Below are 25,925 nucleotides of genomic sequence, written 5' to 3'. Positions count from 1 at the left end.
GAAATCTCAAGTACCTCAATGGGTCAGCACCAAAAGATGGCTCACTATTTACTGACCTACTTTATTTGTCCCAAGATTAACTGCACCACCTCAGCAACGAATTTTGAGCAATGCTTCATATGGCATATGCTGACATACAAGCCGATCAATATGCCAGTATTCTTGATTGCTGGGTTCCTAAGGAGCACTGGAACTCTCAGGCTGGGATCACTCATCACCAGAATCCTCTTAGATCATCAAATTGATCTATCTCAGGAAATAAAGGCTAGAGGATTTGAGATTACTGTGGCTTCGCTGAGGGCTTTGAAGTTCAATCAGCCACTAAAGAAAGGAAAAGCTGCTGCTGAACAACAAGCTGAGGAAACAGCTCCAAAGCAAAGCAAAAGGACAAAGGCTCCAGCTGCCCGCAAGAGGAAAGCTGTCGGGACTCCTTCAAAGAAGGCTGAGCCTCAGACCAAGAAGCCTAAGTCAGCTGCTGAACCAGGTCAGGAGAGACCTAAGTCAGCTGAGAAAAGGAGCAGGCAAGATGAGCCTGAAACTGAGGAAAGAACAGATGCTGATGAGCAGCCTCAAAAGAAGCAGAAGTCTTCTACACTGACTCCTATTGATGCTATCCCTACTGACGTCATTGTGCCTGGTGATTCTCACTACACACAATGTCTAGGAACTGTAGCTGAGCATCAAGAAGATGAGGTGCATCTGGACGATCAGTTCATTGCACAAGTTGAGGAAGAGTTAGATGGCGATAGTGAAGAAGATGATGAAGAAGAAGAAGAAGTCAGCGGTCAGGATGACGCTGAGGACACAAAGGAGACAGCTAGTGAGGTTGGAGCTGAGCCAACAAATACTGAGTTGGCTGCTGGCAATGTACAAGAACAAGCTGACCAGCTTAATGCTGATCAAGAGGAAACTTCTCCCTCTCACTCAGGAGAGTCTATTCAAGCTGACACTCCTCCTCGCAGAAGAAGACTAGTTAAGGCAAGTCAGAAGTCAGTAATTGACATTCCTGTTCAACCACCAACTGTCCCTGACTTTGTTATTCAGAAGCCGACCCAAGACCCTTCTAAACTCAAGCTGAAATTTTTCAGAAAATAACCAACCACTACTCCATCGGCTTCCCTTGAAATTCAAGCCTCTGTTTCTTCACCAACGGAACACGCCGACTTGAATGCTTCCGCCAACTCAACAAGTCAAGTTGAGTCAATTCCTGTAAATGCTGTCAATCCAAGCATTGTGCTGACTCACAATATTCCTGCACCAGTCAGCACAGACAGCATTAGAATTACCTCTTCTCCAATCAACACCTCTGCCGATCAATCAGTTCTACCTGAAACTCAAGTGCAGATTGGAAACACACTTCCAGTCATTGACCATATTATTCCTCTGACTCCTCTCCCAACCGGTCATACTGAGGAAACAAGACAAGTTAATGAAGGCTCTCTTAGCTACTTGCATGCCACCGAGTCTGGAAAAAGAATCATCGACTCGGTGCAAACACTAATCAAAGACCTTCATCAAACCACTCAACATACTGCTGGGTCTTCTACTGCCAAGACAACTCAGCTCTCCCATGTAACTCAGCTTCTCAACGAAGTTAAGGGATTCAAGGACTTGCTGAGTGTCATCGTTACCTTTCAAGCACAGCAAGCTAAGCAGGATTCCATCGCAAAGCTGGCTGAGATCCAGCTGACAATAGTTCAACATCTCAACGCTCTTCAAGAACAAGTTCAGAATTTATCAGCTGCGAACACGCGCTATGCAACTTCTGATGAAGTCAAAATGCTTTTTGCTCAGCTTCACACCGAACAAATCAAAACCAACGAGCAAATGGTCTCCTATTCTCAGTGCTCAGTAGAGCAAATTGGTGAGGCCATTCGATTGCTGAACTTAAACAAGCAAGAGATGGATACTGACGCTATGAAGCAAAATGAAATGCTGTCTATCACCAGACAAACCTTCAACCACATACGTCACACAAATATTCAGCGTCAATACTACGACACATCCTTACTGAAGACTTTTCATCAAGTCATTGCTGGTCTGACCGACGCACTTACCTGGATAGGTAAATCTCAAGCTTTCATAGTAAGCATGATCAGCGCTGCTGAACTCAATATACCCGCCGAGGTATCAGATGATGGAGTTGCAATTTTTGATAGTGTCAATGAAAGCGCCGATAGGCTTAAGGCGCTGTCCACAGAACTGACTAGAGCCGTCCTTACCGACGCCTTTAGGATTCCTCCTCCCGATGCTGACAAAACGGGGGAGAAAGAAGTAGCTAGAACACAGCATGAGCTTAGTCAGTCTAAGCAAAAGAAAAAGAAATAGAAGTAGGCTAGCTCATTATATGCTATGTGTAGTCTCTATGTATATGCTATGTGTAGTCTCTATGTCTCTATGTTTTTTTTTTCTTTTGTCTTTCATTGTATACGCTGACTACTTTTAGTAATATCAATACTTGCATCTTTTTATCCAAAAACTGAGTTATGAGTTATTATCTATGATGCTGAGTATTAAGTTATTATGTATCTTCAATTACATCAACTATGTTTAATGCTTATAAAACTTATTGATTGTACCCAATGCTGATAACATGTTTGACATTGACTTGTATGTTTATATAACATTGTCTTATAAAACTCATTGAACAACAATTTACTCAGCGCCCTCTGAATGCTATAACTTCCGCTTAAACACTGAGTAAAATAGAATATGTTCCATGAGCTGACCTATATCTGAAAACTGACCTTAGACTTACTCGATTAAACCTTCAAATGTTTAGAGTAAAACTAAGTCAGTAGCTCAACCCTGACGGGGGAGTTTGCTAAGTTATATGAGGTCAACTATCATGGGGGAGCTCAATACTGAGTTCTTCGCTGAATAGTTTTGCCAACATCAAAATGGGGGAGTTTGTTGAAACACCTTTCCACATAATTTTGATTTGACAAAATTGTTTAAGTATAATTAAAAACATATTCTAAACACACTAAGTTTAAATGCTTTGATTTATTCTACTAATGTGTTTGTTCAATGTTGAGTTAAATTGTTTATAAGACACAAAGTTTAAAAGGCCCAAGCCCAATTCGGAAGTCAAAGCCCAAGTCAAACAGATTAACGCAACTCGACCCGCGTATGTCAAAACGTTGTCGTTATGGACAAAACACAGCTCAGCAGAAGAAGGATCTAGAAGACCTTCAGGGAACAACTTCGGGACGAAGCTGCTGAGTTGATTCGACAAACAGTACAAGACAGCAGCTGGCTAAGAACAACTTCCAGACAAAGTGTTTCCACTTTGGGTAAAGTTCAGAAGACACAGTATGCTGTCTAGTTGACATTACCATAAATGGAGAGACACTCTGCCGAGCTGACCAAAAGCTGACCGAGGACAGAAGATACTCAAATCTGATTGGCCAAGAGCTCTGAGCAAGTCAGGATGACAACGACAGGAAGCCGTTTCCCTCCAACGGTTATTTCGAAATTCGAAATGACCGACACCTCAGACGTCTCTATAAATAGTGCCATCAGTTTCTTCATTCACACAGAACTTGGCTGTCGTCTGGAGTTCTATCTCGACATTATTGGTCACTGTCTGGCAGAAGCGCAGGCTGAAACGGACCGCAAATCGGAGGTCCGTGAACCTGGTAAATAATTATTTACTTTTTATCTTTATGTCACATCGTACCTTTTTCACTATTTACGGGAATGCCATTCCCTTTCCTTATATAAGGTGGTGGGGTTTCATTTCAACCCCACACCTTCTCTCTCTTCTCTCTCTCTCTAACTTCTGATTTGGATTATTCTCGGGATGGATTTGGATCAACATGATGGCACGAAGGGCATGGAGGAGGGTTTCGTGAACCTTACTACAGTGGACCCTTTTCAAGACCCCACATCTCATCTGAGCCAGACCCGCTGTAACCAGGTAAGTACTTTCTTACTTCCTCATCTTTTGACTAAATTTCTAGGCTTTAGTATCCATACTTTGAACATGATTTGCATGCTAACCCCTAGGTTGCCTTAAAAGACCTTAGTTAGAAAACATGAATTTCTTTGCTTGCAAGTAACACTTTATTTGTCTTTTTGGAAGAATGCGAATTATATGCATGTGAATAGTAAACATACGAGCAATGCATGCAACAGTAAAAACGTGAATAGTACACGCGAATAGTAAAAACGTGAATAGTAAAAACTCGACTAATGCACGTGAATAGTGCACGTGAATAGTAAAAACTTGACTAATGCACGTGAATAGTAAAAACTTGACTAATGCACGTGAATAGTAAAGCTTGACTAATGCACGTGAATAGTACTCGAATAATGCACGTGAATAGTGAAACTCGAATAATGCACGTGAATAGTGAAAAACTTGACTAATGCACGTGAATAGAAAAACTTGACTAATGCACGTGAATAGTAAAAACTTGACTAATGCACGTGAATAGTAAAACTCAAATAATGCACGTGAATAGTGAAAACTTGACTAATGCACGTGAATAGTAAAAACTTGAATAATTCTCTTTGCCAATGCGGACGAGAGTAGATCAAAGAATAATGAATTAATCAAATCCTATGCAAACAACCCTAAGGGAGAGATTTCACAAAATGACGGTCCAAATTGACAAGATGTCTCTAGGTTAGATTTGACTGAAAGAATAGCTAGATTAACGTGCTTTCATCAGATGCAAGCCTAGGAACAACATTTAAACTTACCTGTTCCGTTCTTTCCAGTTCATCGACATTTCCGGGACTACGGTAGATATTCATGTGTGGCATTCCATGCTAGGCGTCGCGGCGAGAGCCCGTGTGCGAGAGTTGGGCTTTGAGCCCTTTATTTTAGCGCTGCCCCGCGCCAACGGGGTGTGCGACCGTTTCGGCCTACGGGCCTTATGCGAGAGATGGGTTGACTCGACCTACACCTTCCATCTCTCGTTCGGGGAGATGACGATCTCGCCTCGCGACTTCTCTTTACTGACCGGGCTGTGGGGGAGTGGTACTCCGGTTCCCTTCTCCTTTGATACGATGCATCCACGGGTTGACCGTGCTAGGTTGGCTGCTTTGATCGGGCCGGGAGTTTACACGGGTGTCAAATCCACCCCGACGAAGTTCATCACTACCTCGAGGCTTTTGAGTCGTAGGGACTTTTGTGGGACCGATGACACTGATCTGGCTGTCCGTAGCTTCCTAGTGTATACTTTAGGCGAGACGATCTTCCATACCAAGAGCGGGATGATACATGCGGGTCTTATTCAGGCCTTCAGTGATTTGGACGCGGTGGCGTCTTACGATTGGGCAGGAGCGGGTCTAGCTTACCTGTACAAGTTTTTGGATCTGACTTGCCGGAAGCGCAAGGATTTCGGCGGTTACACTTTTGCTCTTCTGGTACGTGGTTCATCCTTAACTTGCCCCTTTTATCTTCTTCGCGCCTTCTGTTCATAACCTTTGTTTTTACAAGCAGATTTGGGCCTACGAGAGGCGGATTCTTCCCAGCGAGCGTCGGCGCAGGCCACGGGTAGTGAAGCCCCCACTTATGGCTCGGTGGAGCGAGTTCGGTCTAGGTATCGGGGAGAGGCAGACGGTGGCGCAGCTCCTAGATTGGATTGATTCACGGACCTTGGGGCAGGTAAATATCTTCTAATCGCGCTAGATTTTTGTTTGATCAGTCCTGACTTTTTCTTTGTGCTTTCAGATTAGATTCAGGTGGGACGACCTTGACTTCGGTCCCGATTACGCGTACGTCACCCTGATCCAGGAGCAGCAGAGCGTGCTTACCAGCCCTTGCGTGCGGGCATGGTACTTGGGCGACCGGGGCATCACCGGGGTTAGTGCCTCGCATTGGACACCAGGCGAGATCCCCATCTCCATGTTTGCGGTGCGGACTATGCCCTTATCGGTCATTCGTCGAGATTTGACTCGCCGCTTTGCTGGTAGAGATGTATGGGTTCATGTCGGGGGCCGTGTTCCCTATTTATCGACATTATTGAGCGCGAGGGATGCCCCAGCGGTGGCGATGGAGGTGGACCCCGTGGCGGACGTGTTTTCGGGGGAGGCTGTCGCTGTAGTCTTTGGTCAGGAGGTGGTTCCGGTGAGTGGTTCGGCCTATTTATTTTTATTTACGAGATGGTCAGGGGTGTTTATTGTGTCTCTACTTGCAGGAGGGTTCCTGGAGGAGTGCCCACACGTCAGACTTCTTCGATAGTGCCCGAGCTCAGACGTCTGCGAGCGAGCCGCCCTATTATATCGGCGAGTACTCCGGCGCCGCCTGACCGGAAAGGTCCCCTTTGGGCGTACCCATCCCTGACTTTGGGAGGGATTTCGCGACAGTTTGCTATGACCATTCCGGAGTGGCTTATGCCGGTGTCGAGATGGCCCCTCCTGCCTTTACATCGAGGATACCGTTTGATCCCTCAGACGCTCTCCAGACTTCGAGGGAGACGTGCACCGACTATGTGGGGCTATCTGGTTTCTTTAGAGATCGACTCAGCTTGCGTTGCGCCAGCCACCTGGTATGTATCTTTATTTTATTTTAGTGTAGTGGAATGTATGCACATGTGTATGTATGACTTCTATTCTAGTCTGTATTTCTTTTTTATATCTGTTTTTTTCTTCTTTTTTTTTTTACAGAGCGATCTCCGTGCACATGAGCTGAGACAGAGCGAAGCGCTGCGGGAGGCCGATGCCAGGGTTGGCCAGGTGTATCGGGAGAGGAACGACCACTGGTCTAGGGTGATGCGGGCGGAGATCGCGGGACGCCTTGCTGTTGAGCAGAGGGTGCGGGAGGAGGCCGCGGGTCGCCTTGCTACCGAGGAGAGACTTCGAGTCGCCGAGGAGACCCTATCTGCGGAGCGGGCGTCACATCTGAGGGACTTTGAGGCCCACTGGGATTTCCCTCCTTATTAGGCTTATCATGTATAGCTTCGTAGCTTTTATTAGAATTACCCCGAGGTATAGCTTGTGTATAGGGAGTGGGGTAGATAGTACGTAGGCTTTTTATTGTGAAAAGAAAGGTAAGAAATGTATAACTCATGATTCATATCATCTTGCATTCAGTAAATTATAACGATCCCAATCATTCTCTTCAAATATACTCATGCCTTTATTTATTTACAAACAACAGAAATACTTAGCCTCTTATACATTATTTTTATAATTGCTCAAGATATAACTACCGTTACCAGGACCTGCCTTTTTTCAGTTTTCAGATCCCAGCGATTTTTCATCTCTCCTTTTTCTATCCCGGAATTTTCAAATGAGTGACCTTTCGGGTTTTCACCAATTGGGATGTCCCTTATTGTTGCATAGGCCGCCCTTTGCGGGTTTTCGACCTATCTGGAATTTTTCTTTTTTTTTTTTTTTTTTTTACGAAAAGTATTTCTTAAGCCTATCCAGATTGGTAGGTTCGGAGAACTCCATGCCGTCCATAGTAGTTAACTTCACCGCTCCTTTGCTTAGTATCTTCTTCACGAAGAACGGCCCTTCCCAGTTTGGCCTAAACTTGCCCCTCGGGTCGGTGTGCGTCACACGGATCTGTTTTAGCACCATATCCCCTTCTTTGATAGGGCTGGCCTTGACCTTTTTGTTGAAGGCTCGGGCCATCCTTCGCTGATATAACTGCACATGGTAAAGGGCCTCCATCCTTTTCTCGTCCACTAATGCTAACTGTTCATACCGCTTCTTCACCCATTCTGTCTCGAGAATCTCTGCTTCTACTGCGATTCTCAACGATCGTTTTTCAACCTCAATCGGGAGAACGGCTTCTGCACCATATACCAAGGAGAACGGCGTTGCCCCAGTTGACGTTCTAATTGTCGTGCGATAAGCCCATAAAGCGAGCGAGAGTTGTTCGTGCCAGTTCCGATGCGATTCTACTGTCTTTACGAGAATCCTTTTAAGGTTCTTATTAGCTGCCTCAACTGCGCCATTAGCTTGCGGACGATACGGAGAAGACCTATGATGTTCAATACCGTACTCTTAGAATAGACTTTTCACTTCTCCTTGAAACTGGACCCCATTATTCGTGATCATATGATGAGGCACTCCGAATCTGGTGATCAAGTGCTTTTCAATGAACTTCCTCATCTATTTAGACCCCAACTTGCTAAATGATTCTGCCTCCACCCACTTGGTGAAATAATCAATAGCGACTGCAATGAATTTGTGCCCGTTCGAAGCATTAGGCCTCACCTCTCCGATAATGTCAATGCCCCAAGCCGCAAACGGCCAAATGGGTGCTAATACGTGCAGTTCCATAGCTGGTAAATGATTATAATCTCCGTGGATTTGACAATCATGGCATTTCTTCGCATATTCGTTACAGTCTCTTTCCATGGTGAGCCAATAGAAGCCTTGCCTTATGATTTTCTTTGCCAATACCACCCCTCCCATATGGGCTCCATAAATTCCTGAGTGTACTGACTCCATTGCCTCACAGGCTTCTCCCGCATCCAAGCACCTCAGTTGCAAACCATCGGTGTGCCTTTTGTAAAGCAAGTCATTGTGAATGACGAACTGATGTGCTAACCTTCTAATCACAGCCTGATCTCTAAGTTCTGATTCTGCCGGGTATGTTCCACTCTTCATGAAGTTTACGATATCGAAATACCACAGTTTTTCATCTGCCCCTAATAGCATTACGTCTTCGTAGCACGGTTTGTGAGATCTCTTCAATACCAAAGGCTTCGAGGCAAGGTTCCGAGGGTTATCCCACACTGATACCAAAGTGGCCAAAGCATCCGCTGCCTGGTTCTGTGCTCGAGGAATGTGATAAAAACGACATTCACTGAATTTCTGCGCCAATCCCTCCAACTGGTCTAGGTATGGACGCAACCTTTCTTCCCTCACTTCCCAGTTTCCCTGCGCTTGTTCGATAATCAGCTTTGAGTCGCCCCAGATTTCAACATATGATGCTCCCAGTGCCGCTAATGACTCCAACCCATAGATGCACGCTTTATATTCGGCCATATTATTGGTGAGAGGGAAGGATAGCTCCTTTGCCATTGGGATCCTTTCTCCTTCTGGTGAGATGAGTAACACTCCTACTCCGGCTCCATTTGAATTAACTGCTCCATCGAAGAACATTTTCCATGGTATGACTTCAATTGCGTTTAAGTGCTCATCGGGGAAATCATAGTTTATCTCTTCCTCTTCTGCGTTCAGGGGTTGGTTGTCCAGAAATTCTGCTACGGCTCTCCCCTTGATAACCTTCTTCGTTACATATTCGATATCAAATTCGGACAAAAGCAACAACCATCGGGCTAGCTTCCCTCTTAGAGACGAAGTTCGGTACAGATACTTCACGGGATCCATCCGGGAAATAATGATCACTTTGTAAGATTGAAAATAGTGCCGTAGTTTCTTTATTAGCCATACTACTGCCACGCACGTCTTTTCGATCATTTTATACTTAAGCTCGTACTCTAGGAACTTCTTACTCAGATAATATACCGCGTGCTCCACACCAGTGTCTCCTTCTTGGGCCAACATTGCCCCTATAGATCGCTCCTCGATCGCTACATAGAGGAGAAGCGGTTTTCCCAGTTTAGGCGGTCTCAGAACAGGTGGATTAGACAAATAGTTCCGGACGTTCTCCAAGGCTTGCTGACACTTATCATTCCAAATCGTGGGTTGATCTTTCCGTAGGAACTTAAAGATTGGCTCGCAGATTGCGGTGAGTCTTGCTATGAACCGACTGATATACTGAACCTGCCCCAGAAACCCTCTCACTTCTTTCTCATTCTTTGGCGCTGGCATTTCTCGTATGGCCTTTACTTTGTCGGGATCTACCTCAATCCCCTTGTTTCCGATTACATAGCCTAAGATTTTCCCCGATGAAACACCGAAGAAGCACTTCTTCGGGTTCAACCTTAGTTTGAATTCTGCAATGCGGGCCAAAAACTTCTCGAGTGCAGCGAAATGCCCCTCTCTCATCTCCGATTTGACCATCATGTCATCCACATAAACTTCTACCTCTTTGTGTATCATATCGTGGAATAGTGCCGTAGCCATTCGCTGGTAAGTTGCCCCGGCATTTTTCAAACCAAACGGCATCACCCTATAGCAGTATGTTCCCCACTCAGTTGTGAACGAGGTTTTCGCTTTGTGTTTCTCAGCCATCTGAACTTGCATGTAGCCCATGAAACCGTCCACATTCGTGTGTAGGACGCTTGATGCTGCAGTGTCGATCAACACGTCAATATGAGGCAACGCGAATTCATCTTTGGGGCACGCCTTGTTAAGATCTCTATAATCGACGCACATTCTCACTTTGCCGTCCTTCTTTGCGATGGGCACTACATTTGCGACCCAAGGGGGATAGTCGATTACTTCGATGAATCCTGCTTCTAACTGCTTCTTCACTTCTTCTCTGATCTTATCTGCCCATTCCGGTCTTATGCGTCGGAGTTTCTGCTTCACGGGCTTCGCATCGGGGTATGTTGGAATACGGTGAGTTACGATTGATTGATCAATTCCTGGCATGTCTTCGTATGTCCAAGCAAACACTATTTCGTATTTTTTAATTATTCTCTCAAATTCTTTCCTCTCTTCAATAGTTAATTCTTGAGCAATTTGTATAAGTTTAGGATTTTCATCCGTACCAAGATTGAAAGTTGACATTTCTATTGTATTGATTTCAAATTTAGGCATGTTATATGAATGAGAATGCATGGAATGATCACGATCAACATCAAGCAAGTAAGCAAAATCAGAATTCATTTCATTGATAGTGTTGGCGAGTACATCATCGGATTCAAATAAAGCAGTAATACAATTCTCATCATCAGGGTTCTCGGGTTTCTCATAAGTTCCGGATGTACTGGGCTCGCCCATTTCTCCCGTAGTTGCTTCAATAGTGATGACCTGCTCCTCGGCATTCAAATATAACATCATGATCTCCTCGATGAAGCAGCTTGCCTTTCCTTTGCCCCAGTCGGTAACATCATTGAAGATCTCAAAACCTGGCAGAATCTTTCCTTCGGTGCTAGCAGCCACTTCCGACTCATCATCAGACTCATCCCAGATGTTGATCGGAACCCTCTGTTTGATACCTTCCTCGTCGGAGGAACTTCCCCAAATGTCCACGACCATCAGATCCATTATGTGAGGGACATTCGGATTTATGTAGGAAGGGTCCGACGATCCATACCGAGCCCAGCCTATCAGTTCTTCATAGTCCTTGAGGAACACTCCATTCATTCTTCCGGCCACGAGTGGAATAGCACCCTTCCGGATGCACATGAGTTGCTCCTGATCACTCAAGGTGACCCGACACGAGGCATACTTGAACCTCCATCTTCTAGAATAATCCACGAATGCTTCCTCGGGAAATTGCTTGATCCTTTCTAAATCTTCCAACGACCCTGTCCACGGAATGTACATCTTATACCTCTGCACAAAGGCCTCCATGAGGGATCCCCAGTCCCCTTTTGTCTTTGCCGAGAGCATTCGGTGCCACATCAAAGCTTCTCCTATGAGTGTCTTTGGAAAATGCTGGACTAACTCACTTCGGTAGAGTCCCGCGTTAAACATGTAGGCACGGAAACGGTTTATGTGATCAATGGGGTTCTCATCTCCCTTATACTTAGACATGGCTGTTACTGCTTCAGATGTCTCCTCTTCGGGTAATGCAGGCATTTCCTCTGGACATTCCCGTCCGGCGTATTTCTTGATGAATCTCTTAGTCATTTTTGCCCAATCTGCTTTAACGTACATTGGAAGAGACATGTACCACACTAGTGACTCTCCTGCCAATGAGTTGCAAAATAAGCTCGTGATCTCCTCCTCTTTGAAACCTAGAGGACCCATAGCCGACAGATAAAAATGCAAGTGCTCCATGGGGTCCTTCCCTTCATTATACTTGCTGACAGTCGAAAACGGACGTTTGATAGGCCCAATTTGCATCGCACTATGTCCCCCTGCCTGTATTTTATCTCTTCGATACTTCATCAAAAATAAGCTTGACATCCGTGACCAATCATGCTTAGTCGAGTCAGGTAGCGATTGAAACCACTTCAAAGGTTCGCCTACCAGCGAAAGATAGAACCATGGAGCGACTTCTTCCACTTTGTATGGCTCCCCAAACATAGCACACACGTATCTATACAAATGAGCTTCGGGGTCTTCTACCCCACTAAACAATTTCAACACAGGCATGATCCTCCGAGATGATACTTCCTCGGTTTCCTCAGTTTTAGTTCTATCGTCCATCACTTCTTCTGTTGGCTCTTCCTCCAAAACAGACACGTATAAACCATTTCCCACATTCATTTTCTCATCGGAGTCCAACAACTCCTCTTCGCTTGCCCCGAAGGAATCCATCACTACACTTTCTTTCAGACCGACTCCGATCATGCTCACCCTATGATTAGGCAATGGATTACGCCTAGTGGAATGGTTCGCTGACGAAGGATCAACTATCTTCTTCTCCTCAATCAAATCTTGGATCTCGTGCTTCAACCTCTCACAGTTCTTAATAGTATGCCCATAACTGCTGTGGAATTCGCAGTACCCCCTAGCTTGTATCTGCTGAGTGGGCAGAGCTTTGTTATAAGGAGTGAGAGCTTTTAACAACCCCTTTTTCTGCAATCGTTCGAAAACTTTTGCGTAGGTCTGATCAAATTTGGCGAATTGCCTCTTTTCGATAGCATTAAGATCGAGCACTTTCACTGCTGCAGATTCTGCACTCGCACTGGGCCCTCCGGCACTATATCCAGACTTCATCCACTTGGTATAAGCTTTCTTTGGTTCTCCGTCCCCTTCAACTGTCAAGGCGCAGCTATACATTTGGTTGAAATCGGTAAAAGGCATGTACCGCAACTCATTCTTAATATACAGCAATGTGTTTCCGACTACCATTCGGATCTGATCCTGCTCAAGTGGCTTCTGCTTCATAAACGCGGCCTTAGCCCTCCATCTTTTCACGAAATCGGAAAAAGATTCCCCAGTCTGCTGCTTAGTGCTCTCAAGCTCCTTCAAAGTGACCTCAAGCATGGTGTTGAAGCTATACTGAGCGATGAATGACTTCGCAAACTCTTTCCAATCCCTCTTCGTCACCATCGGCAACGCATGAAACTATGTGAGGGCAGCCCCCTCCAGATAAATGTTAAACAGCCCTAGGACTTGATCCTCAGTCAGGATCGTGTGCTTCATCACAGCAACATACTGATTCATGTGAGCAGTAGGATCTCCAGTTCCATCGAACTTTTTCATGTCCGGGAGCCGGAATTTCAAAGGCAAAGTAGTTGCCGATAAACAATTTTTCAAGTTATAAAAGTCTTGGCTCCCGGAACTTCCCCCACGTAGATCCTGCACCTCCTGAGTGATGTGTTGCTTCCACTCCTCTTCCTTAGCTTTCTCTTTCTCAAGTTGTTTTCGGATATAATCCTGATAGTCGTCCTCGTTCCCAAAGCGGGGACCATCGTTCACCTCGTTCTCAGCGTGCTTACTGCCACTCTTGTCATCCTTCAATGCCAGCTCAGCTAGCTGGGCCAAAATTACGGCCAGCTGATCATTGATATTGTTCACAGAATTTTCCAATTCGGCCACCTTTTCATCGGTCGCAGACATACTGGCTCAAGACTGAGTATACTCGGACGAAGATGATTCAGAAGCCACAACTGCCGATTCAAAAATGTCTATCTGTAGCTGATCAAACTGCCTGACTAGCCGGTTACTCTCGCGAAACCACAACCGCTTAATGATGAAGTCTGTGCGAACGGTCATCCATTAGCATGTATGCATGATTTGTGGTGTGTGCGTTTATTTATTTACGGATATATAAGATAAGAAGAGCAAACGTCAGTCTAATTACACGTATCACAATATCTCTCTTCCACCCTTATTCCTCCACACACTCGATGGTCCAAGTCTCTTTTCTAGGATTTTGGTTTGGGGCTCACATTGCGGTCCAGGGGACGCGTGATGCCGTCGATTTATTGCCGAAAAGTAAATCATTCATCAAACAATACAGTTCGTTTTGACGTATCAGCGTTCAGTGACTAAGATATCGACCAAGTTGGATTGTTCTTTTGGGATAACTCATCTTTCGTCATTTCGCGAGACGCATTCGTTCGGGCTTTGATTCCCTTTTGAGCGTATCTCGGATTTAGACGCGGTACGAGTTATTCTTCTGGTTCAATCGTTCGTTATTGACAATGACTCGTTCCCTTTTATTTGCGTGGGTTCGTGTCTCGATTTTGGATTACGACGGGATCTTTTGGATCTATCGAGAGGCGTAACCACGTGTTTATTTAGTGATGAAAGCACTTTTAAGGAATAGACTCATCGCGTAACGTGTTTGTTTTTAGCGTTAAGAATCCGTTTGCTCATTTTTGCTACGTAAAAAGACGGCGAGTCTTATTTGAGCGCACGATAATCTTTCGGCTAATAACAACTTTTTATTTCTGCCAATTTACGGGATATATCATCCTAGCGTGGTTATAGAAAATCAACGTTTCGTTTAATCGCATGCTTATTCGAAGCAGGGATGTTACCGTTCTTTTTCATTTAGGCGTGAGTTAAGCAAACGCGCATACCGGGCCATATTTCTTGTAGTTTCGGTAACGGTCGAAATGATCGAGTCGTTAGTCAAACCCACAGTCTCGTCCATATGGCGCAATTATGTGGTTTAGCTTAATTCGGCTTTATGATTTTAAACGGCGTACATACCGGCTCGAGGCACGTATTAACGGCATTGGTTCATTTTCTTTAACTACCCTCGGGATGGATATATATCGCAGATACAGAATGACTTTGGTCGTTTGTCTATTTTTGCTTTTCTTTTATTTTCTTAGTCACTTTCGCGAATACGTCCATTTCTCTTAAGAACAACACAAGGCACAACGTAAGAGCTCGTCTTTTATTCGGAAGGGACGGGCCACGTTTGCGAAACTCTTTACGTTACAACGGGGTCATTCAAAACAGAAATGTTCTTTGTTTTCGTTTTGTCATAATCTCGTTTTATCCCAACCTATTTAAAGAATGTGAATAACGGCCACTGTTAATATAGTCTTTTGAATCGAGATATAACTATCCTTAATACCAAACCGATTCATACCAATACGTGCTTACGTCATAACGCATTTCCTGAACATGTGCCTTCTTCGGGACACGGAAAGGGACCAGACGGGTCGCACAAGTTCATTCATACGAGATGACTAAGTCGTCTTTAGTTCGAATCGTTTCGATGTTTTAGGGTAGTTTGTATATCGGTTTAAGAGTATATATTAACATATCGTTTCATTTTCTTTACATATTTTAGGATTAGACACGTATCATGGCAATTTGAAAACACGAACTGATTCATTCATCACATCAAAAATAGTAACGGGTAATCCTATGGCAACTTCTAAGGCTACTATATGCTGACACGGCTGATCGCGGGACTTCACAGGACCGCACAAATTCGCCCCTAACGAATGGATGGGGACCCTTTGGCGCCTTACTGCAAGGGGGAACTTACACTAGCCTCTTTCAAGCGACGAATGGACTCTCGCTAGAGGTTTCGCGGAAATTACCCAAAAGGTTTGCAATAATGCTTATGAATGCATACGAAAAGAAATAATACGATCCGTCCCCGTTAAGGGCTTAATACACGCCTTTCGGAATCAAATTTCTCGCTTCCCCAACAGAGTCGCCACTTGTTAGACGAGGTGCCGCGGCCTAATCTCCCGGGCGGACCTGGGGGTGGACACCTCATGGCGACGTAAGCGGTGATTGGCGCCGAAAGCAACCAATCGTGGAATCAAGCTGCTCGGCAGGACCGGAGCTCGGAGTATGGAAGATTCGCCACCCACGAATGGGAAAATGAACACCGATCCCTTGCGGGAGACCGGTGAGGGTTCGGGAAACTTAGGTACGTGCCGAGAAGGCTAGCTCCTTTCCGGAGAAAGGCTACTAGGCACCCCGACATCGCCCGGTTATGAACCACCGGCCTCCTACTCAGCGTGTTAGGCGATAACGGACTAATCGCATATTTCTTTAAGTTTAAAATTCATTTGAAACCTTTTCTTTCTCGTTTTGAAAACCGTTTTGAGCATATATTATTGAAAGTCACTTTGGTAAAGAATCACCCATTTACATTGATGCCAAATATATATAAAAGAGAGAGGGGGAGAAGGAAGAATTGATTTATTTTACAGTGTGTCTTATGCTTCGATTCACATGTTAACCCTACACTAAACTCACTCTCCGAAAACGAGTTTATTTACATGGTTCGTACCTTAATCGCCGTTGGAACGATTTAGGTATGTTTCAAAACCCCGTTGATTTACATGGCATCTACTCGAATCGCCGTTGGAACGACTCGAGCGTTTGAAGACATGGAATAAAGAATTTTAACCCAAAAACGTGGTTAGGCATACAAGTCAATTTATTTTGTACAAATCATTTAAGAAAACGATTCAAAACTTTATTATTTACAATAAAAACGATTTTAATTACAAGGTTCGCCTAATCCGTCGTTGGAACGGATTAAGGTTTCAACACGTGATATTTTGGAAATAGTTTTAAAAAGTCAAGAAAACGTTATTTACACTTTAAGAATATCTAGAAAACTTAAGTTTAAATAAACAAATTAAAGTCTCTTTTTGTGATCTTATTTTCCCTTTTTCACTCAATCAACTCTTTATTCACACATAATTACACCAATGAACCAATTAAACCAAAATTCACCAAGTAAAACTCATTTGGAATATATACATGTATACCAAAAATAAAATAGAAATACATATATATATATATATATGATTTTATCTAAAAATAAGGATAGATTTATATATAAAAATAAGTGAGAAATACTATATGATATAATAAAGAAAATGAAAAAGAATACAAAATATAATACATTTTCATCCTAACTAAAACTATGTAAAAGTAATGGAAGACCATAAATGCAAAAAATTGATATAATAAGTATATAGAAAACCCCTCCCCAAATAATAGCTAAACCCCACATTTTGATAACCCAAAAATATATATAAATATATACAAATAATGAATCAAAACAAATTAAATTTCAAATATGGAGTAAATAACTACATAATAGATAATTAATAGTCATACGACCCCAAAAATAATTTTTATAATCATATTATATAATTACATACTTATATATATAAGAATCAAATACCAAAAGGCGGAGAAAATGGGCTAAAAAGATGAATTTTCGTTTTCCAGTAGATTACCGACGGAAAATCCGTTGCCAATCTGCTATTAGTGACAGAAAAGGGAGAATTACAGCAGCAGTCCAAAACTTTCCAGATTCGTTCAAAAGCTTTAGATTAAGTCTAATTCGATCATTTTGGATCTCCGAACTACAAAAAATGGATCATAGTCTATAACGGAGTTTCCTAAAACGACGTTTTTATTTTCAAACGTTATTTGGAAATATCTTTTTAAAACTTATAATTACAACGTTTTTAATACCCGAACTACCTTTTAATCGGATCACGGTTCGTATTGGGATATCAAAACGAGGTTTTTTATTTTAAAACAAAACCGAACGTTTATCTAATACGAGACGAAAATTAAATAAATACGAAAAATTAAATAAAACGTGATAAATAAATAAATAACTAAATAAATAAAATTATAACATAAAAATAAATAAATAAAATAAAACGAGTTTAGTACTCGGATAATACCTCAAGTTCGGTATCTGACAGTCGAAGTCGGTCGATTCCACGAGTTGTGATTTTCCGGTTTTTTTTTTTGTGTTTTTCGTCTTTTTAGTAAAAATTTAACTTTTGGAAAATTCGGACTTTTTGAGAAAAAAAATATTTTTCTAAAAAAAAATCACTTTCTCTCTCTAAAAATGTCTAGAGTGAGAAAGTCTCCAAAAATCCCTCCCCTTAAATGCATGGGGATCCGTGCCTTATATAGGCAACGGATCCCCGGAAACTTTGGATGACGCCCGAAGAAAATTGGGCGTCGCCCAAAGCCGGTTGGGCGAACGCCCAACTTCAGTTGGGCGCGTGCCCAACTGACGTTGGGCGTTCGTCCAACGGTCGTTGGGCGTCTGCCCAACGTCGCTGGGCGCTCGCCCAGCGGCTGCCGGGCGCGTTCGCCCAGCGGCCATCGGGCGTGCGCCACGCGCTGTCGGGCGCGCGCGCCCCACGGTCGTCGAGCGCGCGCTCCGCGCTGCCGGGCGTGCGCGCCCAACGGACGTCGAGCGTGCGTCCCGTGCTGCCGGGCGTGCGTCCAACTGTCGTCGGACACGCGTCGGCTGCCGCTAGGCGCTCGCGCCACGTCGCTGAGCACTCGCGAGCCGTCCACTTGACGACCGCGACTCACATTAACTTTTCTTTTCTTATTATATATTTTTGTTTTAAAACTTTCGGAATCAACCGCTTCGACCGTCTTGTTTACAGGTTTTCGTCACAGGTCCTCCGACTCGGTGTCTACAACGTGATAGTTGATCCGAAGACTTTCAAAGTAGCACATGTCGTTTTTTTGTAAGATATTATTATCTTTCTCCATATCTTTTCCAATGAAGAATTGATCAATAATATCAACAAGAGTTCTATTGCTATAATACTTTTAATGGGTGGTATTGGAGTTTAGAGTTGCAACTTCTATAATTTCTGTTAGGATTGAGGATGAACTTACGGCTTTAGTTTAATTTGTGTGATTAATTTGTTATAAAATAAATTTTTAATATCAATTTTATTTTATAAAAAAAAGAGTACCAATAAGTATATATAATTTATTTTATATAATTTACTAATATCATTATGCTATGTGTTTCATCGGTAACTATGTCTGTACGGATTAATGGGGTTCTGGAAGGTTTTATGCGGCCTTCTCGGGGACTACGGCAAGGAGATCCCATCTCTTCGTATCTATTGCTGATTTGTACCGAAGGCCTATCAGCGGCAATTCGATCTGTAGAACGGATTAACAACTTATAGGGAATCAAATTAAGCCGTGCAGGCCCTGCTATATCCCACCTATTTTTTTGCTGATGATTCCATTGTTTTTGGCAGGTCAACTCGAGAAGAAGTCCATACACTAGCATCAATCTTACACCAGTATGAGAAGTGCTCGGGTCAGATTGTCAATTTTGATAAATCTGAGATGTTTTTCAGTAGTGGCGTGCCTAATTCTTTGAAAGGCCAACTTTTGGAGATTCTTGGGGTTAAAGAAAGCATGGGCTTACCAAGATATCTCAGGCTACCGACTATTGTAGGAAGATCTAAGAAGGGGATTTTTGCGGGTGTCAAGGAATGCATTATCCGTTGCATTGCTGGTTGGAAGGAGAGACCATTATCAACTGGGGGCAAGGAAATTCTAATTAAAATGGTAATACAAGCTATGCCTCAATACATAATGTCATGTTTCCTCCTCCTAGATTCTTTTTGTATGGACATACAACGTGTTATCAGTAGGTATTGGTGGGGTGGAGATGAGCAAAAAAGGCCCCTGTATTGGTTATCCCGGGAGGCTATGTGCAATTCAAAGGAGAATGGAGGGCTAGGCTTCCGTTGGTTAAAATCGTTCAACCTAGCATTGGTGGCAAAACAATGTTGGTGGATTCTACAAAATCCGGATTCATTATGTGCTAAGGTTCTGAAAGCAAAATATTTCCCTCACTCTTCGTTCTTATCTGCACCTATGGGTAGTAAACCAAGCTTCTTCTGGAGAGGAGTACAAGCTGCTAAAGGACTATTACAGGGTGGTCTAACTTGGAAGATCGGGAATGGTTCGAATATCAAGGTTTGGGAGGATTCCTGGGTGGTGGGCCTGAATGCAAAGCGACCGCTGGTTGGCGTGGCTAACATGTGCGTCACAATGGTGGAGGAATTAATTGACAAGGGTAATGGCGAATGGAAAACAGAAGTGTTACAGGATCAGTTTGTGAGATCCGATTGGGAGGAAATTCAGAAGATTAAGATCAGCTCCCGCTTACCGAACGATGAATGGTATTAGGGTCTCATACGAACGGGGCAATTCTCGGTTAAATCGGCGTATTACTTAGCCGAACAGCAGAGGAAGAACGTTGTTGGCCGAGCCTCATCATCTAGAACAGTGGGCGAAGCAGTTTGGAAGAAATTATGGTGTACCGATCAGCTCCCGTTTACCGAACGATGAACGGTATTGGGGTCTTATGTGAACGGGGCAATTCTCGGTTAAATCAGCGTATTACTTAGCCAAACAGCAGAGGAAGAGCGTTGTTGGCCGAGCCTCATCATCTAGAACAGTGGGCAGAGCAGTTTGGAAGAAATTATGGTGTACCGATATCCTACTAAAAATTCGCCATTTTCTTTGGAAGTGTTCGACATGAATTTTGCCAACTAATGCCAATCTATCGCACTGTGGTATTCAAGTGTCCGATTCATGTCCAAAATGTCAAACCCCAAAGGAAGACAGTATCCACGCGTTAAAGGTATACTCTGCGGCTAAATCGGTTTGGAAAAGAATGAACCTACATGTTCGAATCGACAAACTGCAGGTGTCTGATGCTCTCGAATGGATTCAACGATGCCCGGATCGTCTTTCAGAGGCAGAATTTAAAGTTGCGGCTGTCACTATGTGGTGGCTATGGTTTCGGAGAAATAAATGGGTTCATGGAGAGGATTGGATCCAAGATGAAGTACTTACTGATAAGATACAATACTTTTTTAATGATTGGAATCTACGCCAAAGCGATAATCCTATCAGAAATCCTGAGCTCCCGAGCCTTGACTCTTACAAGACATGGCATCCGCCCCCTCCTGGTATCACCAAAATAAATTGTGATGCCGCAATTGGGGAGAATGGCCTTGTCGCAAGAACCGGCTTAGTTGCGAGGAACGAAGATGGGCGAGTCATGGCGTCAGCTGGGATTCCATTGGTTTCGTGTGTGTCTGCTGAAGCAGCGGAACTGGAAGCGATAATGGCTGGTCTTCGACTGGTGAGGGATTTTTTCTTCTGCCGAATCATTATTGAATCCGACGCTCAGGTTGTGATCGACACTTTGCTGTAGAAACGGCCACCGTCCGCCACCCTTTCGTTTCTGTATGAAGACGTGATTAATTTTAGCTCGGGTTTTCAATATTGTTGTTTTGCTTTTGTTTATAGAGAAGGCAACTTAGCTGTTCATAGAATGGCTGCTTGGGCTAAAACTATTATATCCCCGTCTGTTTTCATGAAGGATTGCCTGATTATTATACCGGATACTATCTGTACTGAACCAATTCTTGCTGTTTAATGATAGTATTTTTCCCTAAAAAAAATAAAAAAATTTGTCATGAATTTGTAAGTTTTGTGACACGTATTAATATCATATTTATTTTGAGAGGAATATCTTATTCTAATACGTATAAATTATAATTAATCAAATATCAATGTGAAAGAATCAATAATTAGTGGTTCAAGAAATCAGCTTAAATCAAGGATTCCATTTTCTCCAAGAATTTAACCCATGTATTTTTATTTTATTTATTTATTTTTTATAGTAACCCATGTATTTTTAATTAATTTAAAGGACCCATGCTCTATTTTTCATTTTTCAAAACTAATATAAAAAAAATAGAAAAAATAATATTAGTATATGGTTTGGTAAGTGTGATTTGGCAGATACACCCAATGCTCAATTAATGCAGTGTTGGAGAACCTTCTAAATTAATTGTTTCTCTTCACAATCCCCCATCTTGTTTTTGTAACTATTCAATCAATTTAGTAAATGTTACTAAAAAAAATAATAATAATAAAAAGTTCAATTTGTATAAAAGTCCTTGAATTTAACCTTATTATAACACTAAATTCCAAATAAAAAACCCTAAACCTCTCAGAAGTTTTACTATATATCATTTGATTCTTTATAAATCTTTCAAAAGAAAATGTCACCAAAAATCATTAACCAAAGTGTCGCAAATTAATGGTCAATTTAGTTTACTTGTTATTTGCTGTTGGAAAATACTGTTTATAATACACTTAAAAACTCTAAAAAAATGTAAATATGAGAAAAAAAAATTAGTAAAAAAACATTCTCTAAAATTACAATTTATCATACTAAAAAAACTTAGAAAATTCTATTATGATTCAAATCTGCTTTACTTATGAAAATATAACAATTATGCAACTTTTTTTAAAATGAATCATTTCTCATCGAAGTGATATACATATTCTTGTAGAACTTCTCACTAAAATTAAAATTTCTACAATAGTTTCGAACCAAAGTAGCACATTAAATGGTAATACGTCAACACCGCTATAATGTGTAATTATAATTAATCAAATTGAAAGACTAATCAAATATAATTAAGAAAAATAGTCACAAATTAAAATTACAATTTACCATAATAAAAATGAAAATTTCTATTATGATTCGAATCCATTGAACTTTACCAATGAAAATGTAACAATTATACAACTTTTTTTTAATTGACCATTTCTCAATAAAGTGATATACATTTTCATTTTCATTGATCGAGTCCATTGCATCCGATCCACAATAGAACTTCTCACTGCAACTAAAATTTCTACAATAGTCCAGAACTAGTAATTTCGAACCATTTAGAAAGTAATACGTCAACACCATTAACGTGTCATTCATGAGTAGTCCAGGACTAGTTGATCCCGAATCACAATAGAAACTTCTCCACTAAACCCATTGAACGTGTTATCTCTTAAGCAATCTGGTATCAGTTGACCCCGAATCACAATAGGAACTTCTCTACTACCCACTATAGAACGTGTCATCTCTTGAACAATTCGGTATCAGTTGACCCCGAATCACAATAGAATTTCTCCACTAAAACCCATTGCATAACGTGTCATCTCTTACGAAATCCGGTATTAGTTGTTCCCGGACCACGATAGAACTTTTCCACTAAAACCCACTACAGAACGTGTTATCTCTGACACGATCCGGTAGTAGTTGTTTTCGGATCATAATAGAACTTCTCCATAAAAACCCATTATAGAACGTGTCATCTTTTAGCGATCTGGTATCCGTTGTTCCCGAATCACAATAGAACTTCTCCACTAAACCCAATATAGAACGTGCATCTCTTAAGCGATCCGGTATCCGATGTTCCCGGACTACAGTAGAATTTCTCCACTAAAACCCACTATAGATAACAACAAAACAAGGCAAAATAGCCTTAGGATTAAACACAAACAATTCATCCAAATTAGAGTAAACCCCAACTTCACCAGCAACAGAATCATAATCCTCCATATTTCCCTCCATACTCTTCTTAACTCTTCCAGCTATAACTCTACAAACCAACATAGCCCTCTTCTCATCACTTCTTCCATGATCACCATCACTCTTCCCTCCTTCTTCTTCATTAATTGCAGCTTTATCATGAGCTTTCCCACTCGTTGCAGTGGTCAAAATCCCACCAGAAGCTCTAGATTCTCTAAACCCATGTTTGATTATGCTACAAACATTGCAATTTGGGATTGAATTGCATAAATTGGAGGACCCATTTAGCCCTAAAGAGCAAGTAAAAGTGGTGCAGTAAAACCTGAGAAGTTCATTACCATCTGCAATACAACGAGGGTGTTTTTTGGGGAGCTTGTTTGCTTTGGCTTTAATGGAGTCTCTGTAATCTTCAAACTTTGATATGGTTCTTTGGGTGTTGTGGACTTTGAGGATTCTGTCTATTTGGCAAATGGGTGCTTGTTTTTTTAACCAGCTGGATTGGAATATGATTTCTACTATGTTCTTGCTTGTATCCTCTGGCCCAAGTTCAGATACTGTCAAAAAAGTTCCAATTTTTACAATGAAAAATTGTTAGGATTTTGAATTGGGAACATGGATTTATGTAATGGGTTAGTGAAAATAGCAGAAATTCTATCATTCTAGAGCAATATATCCAACCAATCAATTGATGCAATAAGTTATAAAATATTCTACTTCGCTTTAAAAAAACACGATTTTTAGGGTAAATTTTACCCGTTGTTATTAAAATTTACCAACTAAGCACCACGTCGAATAAAAATATGTTTTAAAAAATAACTTTGTGGCACGAGGTACACATGACTGTCATGTCTATTGTTAAAGTAAGATATATCCGGTATAACGTTTAGTTGATATATAGTCAATTGTTTTTTTTCAATGTCAATATTGTGGCAAGTTTTTGTACATAAAATAAGAGTGATGTTATTAAAATTAAATGTAAAATTTAATAATTTTAACTGAAAAAAATGAAATTTAATAACTTTTGTGAAACCATTTCAAACTTTTTAACCATAGATGCATTTCCCATAAATCAAAAACAATAAAGGCGGCTCGATGTACCATCCGTCCCCATTAAACGAGGGTCTGGAAAGGGATCTCACCACAAGGATGTATTACCATTTTTTTTTAAGGAGCCGCTCCTAATACTTGAACTGGTGGCCTCTCGGTCACATGAAAACAATAGCGTTTTTATTAATTTGACATATTTCAAAGATAAGTTTTGATTAAGAAAATATTTCACACTTGTAAAATCAAAAGTTTAAAGCATATGCATTATTAAAAAATGGAATCAAAATGCATCTGCAAACTGAAGAACATGAAATAGTGAGAGTACCTGCATGTCTAACAGCCTGATGAAGCTCCAAGTTTTCAGGTTTCATAAAAATCTCACCACAATCAGGACAAGAACATATACTACTTCTCAAAGAAGGATCTCTAGTGAATCCAAGAACAGGATCTACCACCATTCTACACTCATAACACCCTGAAAATCTCCTAAATTGCATCCCCCTAAATGAAGATCCAACATTACCACTATTTGATGAACTCCCAGCAGAAAATGAAGAATTACTAGATGAAATTTCAGCCCCCCTTTTCCTTAGAAGTTCAGGTGAAGTAGCTGTAGCCATTTCAGGCCTATGCATTACCTTTGTGTTACTGCATAATGACCCTGAACATTTCACCTTCTTGCATTTCTTGCTACTAGTACTAATCTCCATCTCCTCCACCATAGCCATTTCTTGTTTATGTTTCTTGCTTGTTTCCTTCTGGTTTTGCTGCTGTTCTTGGTTGAGGTCTTTGCAGGTGAAAAGGCCTTTGACAACAGACCAAGAAGGGGGTTTTTCTTGTTTTTTATGATGAAATTTGTGGGTTTCTTTTGTGGGTTTTGTTTGGGGTTTAGGTTTAGCCATTGGGTTTTTTTTTAAGGTCTAAAGTATGAAACTTTGAGTGGGTTTTAATGGAGATTTCAGTTGCAGAGCTGAGATGAGTTTCTGTACTATTATGGGAAGTGTGTCCTTTTTTTTAGCTAAATTTAGATGGTATATGGACAAATTTTGGGGCTTTTTTTGATGATGGAAATCTGACCGTTGGATGGAGATAGTTTGGATGAGTAGAGTAGATGAAGAAATCAAGATGGGGTCCCTCCTCTCATTAAATTTATAGGTGGACTGTCTCCATTGCTTAGTAACAGTTTTTAGTTTATTGATTGATTATTTATTTAGTCTTGAAACTTGAAAAGTGTACTAATTTTAGTTCTCTTTTTGGCTTGATACATTATTTACCCAATCAACTTGTGCAAAAACCTTGATCCGCTCTGTGAACTTTTGAAGTGTCCTGATAACCTCATAAATTTATCTAAAATGTTCCGTTAAAATATAATCAATTAATCATTTGATTATATATAAAAAAATAAGTTAAATACGAAAGATATATTGCATACATCTTCAAAAAAGTAAAATGATCAAGATTAGAGTATGCGCTTCTAATATTAGAGAAGACAAATTTTATAGTTTGTACAAAACTTCATTTTAAATTTATTTTATGAAGTATGTATAAAACATATTCTGTATTTAACTTTTTTTTTTTTGCAACCGAATGATTAATTGATTATATTTTATGTAAGTTTAGAGGGCTAAATAAACATTTTATGCAAATTCAAAGAACTATCGAGACACTTTGAAAGTTCATGGGACCAATCAACCTTTTTGAACAGTTTTAGAAAGAAAATGATGTATTAAGCCTTCTCTTTTTGTTTTCAATT

The 25,925-nt window shown here is 41.4% G+C and overlaps 1 protein-coding gene across 1 annotated transcript; it reads right to left on the bottom strand.

The window, feature by feature from the left end:
• Positions 1-22,170: 22,170 nt before the first annotated feature.
• On the bottom strand, positions 22,171-25,252 carry LOC136235073 (uncharacterized). The gene is made up of 2 exons (XM_066024592.1): positions 24,498-25,252; positions 22,171-23,679 (listed from the first exon to the last, which is right to left on the bottom strand). Exons 1-2 carry the CDS (start codon positions 25,072-25,074, stop codon positions 23,036-23,038), a joined length of 1,221 nt encoding a protein of 406 aa, XP_065880664.1. The 5' UTR covers positions 25,075-25,252; the 3' UTR covers positions 22,171-23,035.
• Positions 25,253-25,925: the final 673 nt, after the last annotated feature.

Source organism: Euphorbia lathyris, chromosome 7 (genome assembly GCF_963576675.1).
Source record: "Euphorbia lathyris chromosome 7, ddEupLath1.1, whole genome shotgun sequence".
Taxonomy (NCBI): Eukaryota; Viridiplantae; Streptophyta; class Magnoliopsida; order Malpighiales; family Euphorbiaceae; genus Euphorbia; species Euphorbia lathyris.
Note: the sequence above shows the minus strand (reverse complement) of the source record. Positions and strands in the feature narration are given on the sequence as shown.